Raw genomic sequence first — 8,560 nt, 5'->3', positions numbered from 1 at the left:
TGTCGTAATTACTTTTTTCTTTCCACATTTATGTTCTCTTGTAGACATAAATAAATAATCAGGTGTTCCTTCTATGTGTATCAAATCGGATCTCAGTTCTGAATCTAAATCTATGCTGCAGAGGGTCCTTTCTATCCTCCCAAAATGTTTGGATATTCGGACATTCCCAAAAGTTGATAGTGGTTCGCATTTTAGCACCCATTCCAACATACTTGGGCAGTATCACCTAATATTTGTTGTCTGGTGAGGTGGGATAAAAATCCTATTGTGTTTTTCCATCAGAATTCCTTTCATTTTTTAGAGTCCATTTCCATGGACATCTCCATATATCTGCACATACTTCATCTGTTATTTCCATTGTTCATTCCCATTCCCGTGCTTTTTTGGGACAAATTCTGTTATATAGCGCTCAGAAATAATCTAATAATAAACTCATAATTTATGCCTCTACCATAGTACACACAGCCATAATTCCCACCCATATTTAAAATCTATTATCCGATCTGTTTGGTGGGAATTATGAATCTAATGCCCCCACCCCCATGTCAAGGTTTTAATATATAAACTATATTCTTTTATAATAATTTTCCATAAATTCAATATGAGTTTCACCCATGGATTATTTCTTTCATTGATATATACATATAATTCTCTGTCTGTATTGCCTGTATAGGGGTATTATGTATTGCAAGGCGCTCTGATGATTTCCGCTGTGCCTGTTGAATTGGATTACACCAGCACATTACCACTACACTTGCTGCTACACTGTAATGTCTTAATGAGCTCCCATTGTAACTGCAAAGGTTTAAAGCTGACTGGGCTTTCTCCCATGCCATAGAAATCATGAGAGCATTTTGTCCCATTCTATAACATATTTCTCCATTTTAATTGAGTTGAAACCTCAAACTGACAAAAGGAATGATGTGCTATGCCTTTAAATCATCCTGAACCTTTGAAGAGGTCCAAAGTTCTTCCATAATTTAGACAGATTTTCATCAGTGACCCAAGATTTTTGATTAATTTTGTATTCCGTGTGAGAGCATACAGATCTCATTTCAAGACCCGAATTGTACAACAGACTACCAGTGTGAATGCCAGAACAACAATAATATTCTGCAGGAACACTGAGTCTGTGCGTGTGTGCCTGTTTGTTGCCAGGACGCCCCTGCACTGTGCTGCTTCCTGCAACAGCGTTCACCTCTGTAAGATGCTGGTGGAGTCTGGCGCCGCCATCTTTGCCACCACCATCAGTGACGTGGAAACAGCAGCAGACAAGTGTGAGGAGATGGAGGAAGGCTACATCCAGTGTTCCCAGTTCCTCTATGGTAACAGCCCTTCCCTGCTCCACCTCTGCTTTCTTGCCCCACCCTAACCTCTTTCGATTGCTACCTGGTTTTGTCATGTCTTGCATTCTATTTCTGTGCTCTGTACATTTTATAGTTCCAGCTGTAGCTGAAATAAGCCAGAGAACATTGTTACCTGGTTCACAGCAGACCAAACTTAACAGGAGCATTCCACATAAATGAAAATAACGTGAACTGTCATGTAGTATTTTATTAAGAAAAATGACAAATGAACCCTCTAATGAAGGTGCTGATAGAGGAGAAGCTGAGTCCCCACTGCATCCTGGTGAGAGAAAAACAGACCTGGAACCGCACCAGGCCGGGCTGAGCAGTACACACTGGGGCAGGGATAGTAGGAGGTGAACTGATTCTGTGTGTGTGTGTGTGCGCGCGTGTGTGTGCGTGCGTGCAGGCGTGCAGGAGAAGCTGGGAGTGATGAATAAGGGAGTCGTGTATGCTCTGTGGGAGTACGAGGGTCAGAGTGCAGATGAGCTCTCCTTCCAGGAGGGAGATGCCATCACTATCCTGCATAGGAAAGACGACACTGAGACGGAATGGTGGTGGGCCCGGCTCCACGACAAGGAGGGCTACGTGCCTCGCAACCTGCTCGGGGTAGGTCCTCGAACCTTTCCGCAGTGGCACTCCACTTCTGTGAAGGTGGCTGTTCAGCCATTTTTTTCTTCTTGATTTGTTTCAACAGGTTCAGTTACTTTTGGAACATTGCGATATTATTTTTGTGCATTTCTGTGGCAGTAGGTTGTCTTTGTTTTTAAAGGGGTGTGTGTGTATGTGGATGTGTGTGTGTGTGTGTGTGTGTGTGTGTGCACGTTGTGTGGGCGTGTGTCTTTTTGCAGCTCTACCCCAGAATAAAGCCCCGTCAGAGATCTCTGGCATAGCTGACTGCCCCTCTCCTGTGTCACTAACTGGAATGAAGTCCGGGGATGTAGGACCTCTACCACTCACTCAGCTGCTAAACCATGTTTCCTCATTGGGCGCACAACCAACATCAATACACACACACACACACACATACATGCATAGTAAAGGCCAACCAAGAAGCCTCAGGTCCTGAAGTGTGATCCCAGTACTCCCACGATCTAGCTTTGATCTCCCCCTCATCCCCCTTCACTCTGGAAAACTAGGTGTCTACCTGGTGTCATGTGACGTGCATCATAGCCACTCCACATTTCTCCATAGAGATGAAAGCACTACCTGCTTGGGTTTATAGCTTTTGGTTTGTCATTGTGTTTGCATTTTTATCTACTGAGTTTTAACTTTTCCTTTACCATGAGGACATGGGAAGGCTGGAGCAATGAATGGCTGCTTTTGATTTCCAGTGAGCTGTGGTTCAAGAATGGAACACATGCGGATTAAGGGTCGTGTGTGTTATGTTTTGAGTTTGGTTTTTTTAAAATACAGAACCCATAGATATGGCGTTAGATGGTCTTTTCATAGTGTGTAAAAAAAGAATGAGTGAATTAAGTGAGCTAATGTGTGCAAGATCAAAAGGTTATATGAGATGAGAACAAATAGATACATATTTATATACTAGAACAACTTATTTCAGAGAAAGTGTGGTTCAAGTGTGCATTTTAGCAATGGGATTTGTCTTTCAAATGAACAGTGTTGTGTGAATGCTTTACACTGCAAGTGATGGCTAAGAATGAAATGTGTGCGCATGAATAGGACAATGAGATCTTTAGTATACACAGGATATGAGCTATTTTAGACTGGATGAAGAGTGTGATGGTGTGTGAGTGCAACAAACCAAGCTGGTGTGGCAGTAATAAAAAATAAACATTAAGAAACTGCCAAGATGAAGTCTGAGTGAACAATACATTGTGATTGTAGATAAGGCTTTTGTGCAAGACACTAGGTTAGTTTATAGCCTTTGAAGCATCACAAAGTTTATTTACATTATTGTACAATTTTTTATCATTACATTGTGCTAGTCTCTCCCTCCCTGGTCCTGTTTAAAGTTTTGTAAACTGATCTATTTGCCCTGCCTAAGAGGCAGCCATGAGCTTTAATATGGAGTTCACCTGTACATACTGTGAGGAGGCAGGGAGGGTAAGACAATGCTGAAAGACTTAACCTGCCTCTGCAGACATACAAAGACACCTCCTGTTCTCCATGTGCACAAATAAAAATAAGTCCTGGGAAAATGTGCTGCAGTGCTTGTTCCTTGTCTCCCTCACACTAAAGCTGCTTCTTTTTGGAAGTTTCTACATAGAGGACTAGGGTAGTAGGCAAGGTGATGGTAGCAGGAAAACACCAGACACAAAGGGATGCTCTGAAGGGCCTTTAATGGCCTCCTACCTCTAGTGGTCAGTAGCATTCAGGAAGTCACAGTTGGGGCTGTTAAGGGCTATCTACAGAAACTGCAAACAAGATAGGCATTGTACACTAGATAAACCTTCATGTTGTACAGTGTAGGACATAACCTTGCAAAACTTGAAGCCATTTACGGCAATTGTAACTTGCTGTAGTTATGCCATCAACCACTAGAGAGCAGTATTAACAAATTGCTCGTTATGCATTAGTGCTGTTAACGTTAAGAATTTCTCGGAATACGTGATGGTATTAAAAACGGCCAGTTATTCCTGGTCTCTAAAGGAAAAAAGCCATTCAAAGACTACATTTGTCTAAATTCCTTCACACCCCCCCAGTTGATCATTACCAATTTAACCACCTTTGGTGATTATACAAATCTGTTGTCCCCGTTTACCCAGAACAATGCAAGCACAAGATCAGCAAATAGCACATGATTATTTCCACATTCAGGTCCAGTGTACCTTCAATAGTGAAGTAAAGCAAATGGGACTATTTAGAAGTGGATGAAAGGCTTTCCAGACAGCCATAAGCCACACACTTACTTCAGGAGTCAATCAAAACAGGAATTTAACCATATTACCATCTTAATATTTCCTTCTCCCACAGAAGGAAACTAGTTGAGTCTACTGCACAGGACTCATTATGGTGCTTCTGGTTAACAAACTCGAAAGGGGAGACAAACTACAACCAATTCCATGGGCCAAAGAGACTTTATTTCAGATGTTAGAGCCATCCTCAAAGTGCTGGAGATACAAAATCCTTCAGACTGACGGAAGACTCATCTAACTTAAGTGCCACTAATGTTTGGGTGGGGTGTGCTCCTTGGTGTAGTTAGTATTGGTGCTGGACAGAGGGAGGACTGATGGAGAAGGAGCCAAATTGGGATTAGGACAGGACTTTCACTTCTGCTCCGGCATGAGGTCATCAATCGACTGGCCAGCTTCCAGCCGCTTCTCCATTTCTACGAGCAGCTTGACTCCATCCACCACCATCTGCACAAGCTCCACCTCTGAGAAGCCCAACCGATCAGCATTCGAGATGTCAAAGGTGCCACCTACTGCAGCAGTGTCTACTCCACCTGGATTGAGACATTATGGTTACCAAAGGCACACAAGAGAAAGGGGTTTCATATTAGATGGTGAAGTGACAAGCCTTCCATCACCACTAAAAGCCACAATTGGCAGTGTGACATCAGGTACAAGTTTGGGAACAGGTTTTCAGTTGTGTTGATTTCATAGTCTCAAGTTGCAGTTTATAAGTGAACAAACTGCAAATCCATTTTGCAGTGTTCATACATGTTGGTGAATTTGACAGCAAGTGATGCACCTGACTACTTGTGCAAACAATTGGTATACCTGTTCCACGTTTCTGAAGCCTCAACTTCTTGAGGATCTCTCCAAATGACTGATGTTTGCTGAGGTTGGGCAGCTTGACGTGGACACCACCACGCAGCCCTGTCCCAAGGTTTGATGGGCAGGTAAGTACATAGCCAAGGTGCTCATTCCACATGAACTCATGGCCCTTCTCTTTGAAGAGGGATTCGATCTGTAAGAAACAAAATCAATTTCTCCTAGGGGTACTGGTAGCTCAGTGGTTAAGGTGCTCAACTAGTAATCAGAAGGCTTCCAGTTCAAGCTCCATCATTGCCCAGCTGCCACTGATGGGCTCCTGAGCAAGGCCCTTAAATCTCATTTGCTGTAGTTGTAGTCAATTGTAAGTTGCTTTGGATAAAGTTGTCACATCCGTTTCTTCTCTCAAGGTACCAACCTTTGTGAGGCCTGTGCAAAAGCGAGTGAAGACTTCCCTCATGTTGCCACCCTTCTGCATGGAGATGACACGGAGGTGGTCCTCCTCATTCACCCAGACTAGAAAGGTCTTGTCGTCGTTGTGCCTTGAAACATGAGGACAATTCAAGCGATAATTGAAGTCTTCAAAGACATTTAGAATATAAATTCATTAAAAACATCCATTCTAATATCCAGGCTGAACCCATTTGTAGTTCATGGAGTTGAATACAGTAAATTCCAGTGTACATTATGCAAGTCTGTAGCCTACTCACCAGATCCCCCTGGCATCAGGCCAGTCACGGGCCATCCCAGAGGCCAGCAGCAATGGGGACACGGGCTTGTCAAACAGGAAGTGGTCATCAATTAGCTGCTGCTGCTCCTCCTCCGTCATGTTCTTCAGGGCATAATACTTTCCCTTAAATTCACCCTCCAGAGAACTTAAACCTGTAAGACAAAGCAGCCCTTTGCCCCAAATGCATACCCAACAGAATGACAAAAGGCATCCAGCATTTCCATGGCGAAGGGACTCGCATCTACATTTACGCGGTTCAAGTTTCATTTGTCGTCAACACAAAGCAGTCATTTGAGAACTTGTACCATGCAGGTTTGCCTACCCTCAACGGCCAGATTTTCGATGGCACGTCTCTCTCCACGGCTGCAGTGAGGAGGCAGGCAGAAGCCACGGATGCTCCTGCCAGTCCGCACTCTGGAGCTCAGGACGTAGTTGGGGTCAAGATCATCTCCACCCTAAGGAGAAGTCAACCGTGTTCACAGCCCAGTCCAATACTAGCAAAGAGGGCTTGATGAAAGATGATTGAAAACTGCATCTACCTGAAGGTTTTCTGGGTTGAGGTCCGTCTTGTGTTTGTCTGTGGGCTTGTAGCCTCCATGGCGATCTTCAATTATTGGGTCCAGGAGATCTTTAAACACCTCATATGTCTCCTCATCACCAGCTACACAGCCCACAGTCATGATGAATGGATGGCCTGAGGGGGGGGGGGGGGTTGGTCAGTGTGAAACCCTGCAGGCACATAGCATTTGTGAAGGCTCTTAAGATAGTGTGATGCTGCTGTGTTCTGGTGGGCTAAGGACGGTCATTCCTCAGGTGAGCTAGTCTCAGAACAGCTACCTTGTCAGTATGTGGGTGGGGAACACTAACGTCATTTGGTGCAGAACACAAGGCAAAGCCAAAAAACCCATTAAAATATACTGCTCAAAATCTAGAATACAATAGTTAACCAAATAATTTGTACAAAAATCCCACTATGGAAAAATCCAGCGGAAGGTCTGTTGTAGGTGTGCTGTGAGTATATAGTGGCTCTCCCCTTAGAATGCACTTCTATGAGACAAAACGCTTTTACCTGGGTTGTCAACCCCAGTTTGAATTACATCGTCCACTCCAAATCCCGAAGAGGTTTCCTTGTCCCGTAGGTTTGCGTACATCTCCGGCGTCAGCACCTTCGCCATGTGGTTATTGTGCTGGCTGAGGTCAGGGTACTCCTGTTCAGCGGTGTAGTTCATCTTCACCTTGTTGTGGGAGTTACTGAAAGGCATGACTGCTTAGATCTGGCAAAACACGAAGGAACGAGCGTGTTAGACGCGCGCGAAGCCATTCCGTTTCGAGCACGGGGACAAAGCCATCCAGTCATTACCCATGACGCAACGGAATTAAGACGCAAACATTTTGCACGACGAGTGGGGTACTGGAATTTATCCCCGATTTATCGCGTTACAGACGCCACCGTCGCAGAATCGTGGTGCAACAGCCAGTGTCTAGGATGCGTCTTGCATGGGAAACGGCTGCGATGCAGATACAATGGCATGTCTAGAACAAATGCTGCGTCAGTGTACAACTTCAGGTCACCGACTGCACGGAAATCTCCGTGGAGATGAACATGAAGAATGTCCGTGCGCCTCTTGCACACAAATGCGTAATGCGCAGTGCCCCAAAAACGTCTCGAAGACCTTGCAGATATACGGAAGAGACCGCAAGGTCGTTGCTGATGTTTGGAAGAAAAGCGCCAAAAGCTCCCAGCCTACGTCTGTATTCATGTTATTTACAGAATCAGAACTGAAGACGATAAGAATATTACTCAACACTGAATTAAAAAACGATTTCAGCTTCTCTCCCCACCCCAGTAGACTGTCAACGCCTACCTACCAGCCGCAGCCTACTTTAACAACACAAAAATGCGAAGATTAGTTACATTTTCAAGTAATTTAGGTGATCTTAGAAAGATTAACCATGAGCAAAATTTCTAATCACCGTAATTAAAAAAAACGCGTTTACTTCTAAAATGACAAAATACCTGAATCCACTTATGCAACAAAACAAGTACCTTACCGTTTGTCGATTCTCTTTGGAAAAGTGAGGATAATGCTTCCTTTAATCCACAAGCAACCACAACAGCACTGATGAAGGTATCCCGAAATAAGCCGCTCTGCGAGGTTTTTATACACCCCCAGAGCTGTTTTTGATTGGGTGCTATTTGAGTCCATTCATTCTATTGGAGAGGGAGTCGCAATCACATCCAGCATCCAGCAATTGTTTGCCTGGATCACATGACTTGTTTAACAGCTCTCCTCTTGGTGACTGACTTATGACGAGGTGGAATGCGATCACTAAATACTTGGAGGTCTTTCGCTATAGGGGTAGCATCATAGCAAACAACGAAGAATGCATGGAGAGCACGCCAGTTGTTTGTTTATTATTATGGCTGGATGATACGTTGCTTCTGGTTTTCAGACACACTGGCGCAAAGACAAGTAACGATGGCCGTTGTCACGTTCGTTGCCATTGTGACGTTCATTGTCATTGTCACGTTCATGCGTGCAAAATAGTGCGGATAGCTGTAGGCCTCTACAAATCTGTAAAGTGCGATATTCCACCAAAGTTAATGATCCGCAAAACGCAAGGATATATTTAAGGGTAGTAACGTGCAATGGTTTCGGAACGTTTATAGAAAGGTGTACTGCATTTAGATTGGCCCCAGATAGATTTTTTTTTTCGTGCATTTGCTTACATAGATACAGTATGCTCCTTCGGAAAGACAACTCATAATCTCCAGTTGCAAATATGATAGAACATTTGATCAT

General features: G+C 44.0%; 2 protein-coding genes across 2 annotated transcripts in view; one reads left to right on the top strand and one right to left on the bottom strand.

Moving 5' to 3' along the window:
* Positions 1–4,537, top strand: part of ppp1r13bb (protein phosphatase 1, regulatory subunit 13Bb) — a 35,873-nt gene extending 31,336 nt beyond the window's left edge. The window contains 3 exon segments of the mRNA XM_035524712.1: positions 1,159–1,325; positions 1,756–1,955; positions 2,198–4,537. Of these exon segments, the coding sequence (XP_035380605.1) occupies positions 1,159–1,325; positions 1,756–1,955; positions 2,198–2,239 (409 nt within the window). The 3' untranslated portion in view covers positions 2,240–4,537.
* On the bottom strand, positions 4,369–7,917 carry ckbb (creatine kinase, brain b). Its single transcript, XM_035524713.1, has 8 exons — positions 7,809–7,917; positions 6,826–7,030; positions 6,296–6,450; positions 6,079–6,211; positions 5,737–5,908; positions 5,445–5,568; positions 5,033–5,222; positions 4,369–4,755 (listed from the first exon to the last, which is right to left on the bottom strand). The coding sequence occupies exons 2-8, from the start codon at positions 7,016–7,018 to the stop codon at positions 4,577–4,579; spliced, it is 1,146 nt and encodes a 381-aa protein (XP_035380606.1). The 5' UTR covers positions 7,019–7,030; positions 7,809–7,917; the 3' UTR covers positions 4,369–4,576.
* Between the last annotated feature and the right edge of the window lie 643 nt (positions 7,918–8,560).

Source organism: Electrophorus electricus, chromosome 3 (genome assembly GCF_013358815.1).
Source record: "Electrophorus electricus isolate fEleEle1 chromosome 3, fEleEle1.pri, whole genome shotgun sequence".
Taxonomy (NCBI): Eukaryota; Metazoa; Chordata; class Actinopteri; order Gymnotiformes; family Gymnotidae; genus Electrophorus; species Electrophorus electricus.
Note: the sequence above shows the minus strand (reverse complement) of the source record. Positions and strands in the feature narration are given on the sequence as shown.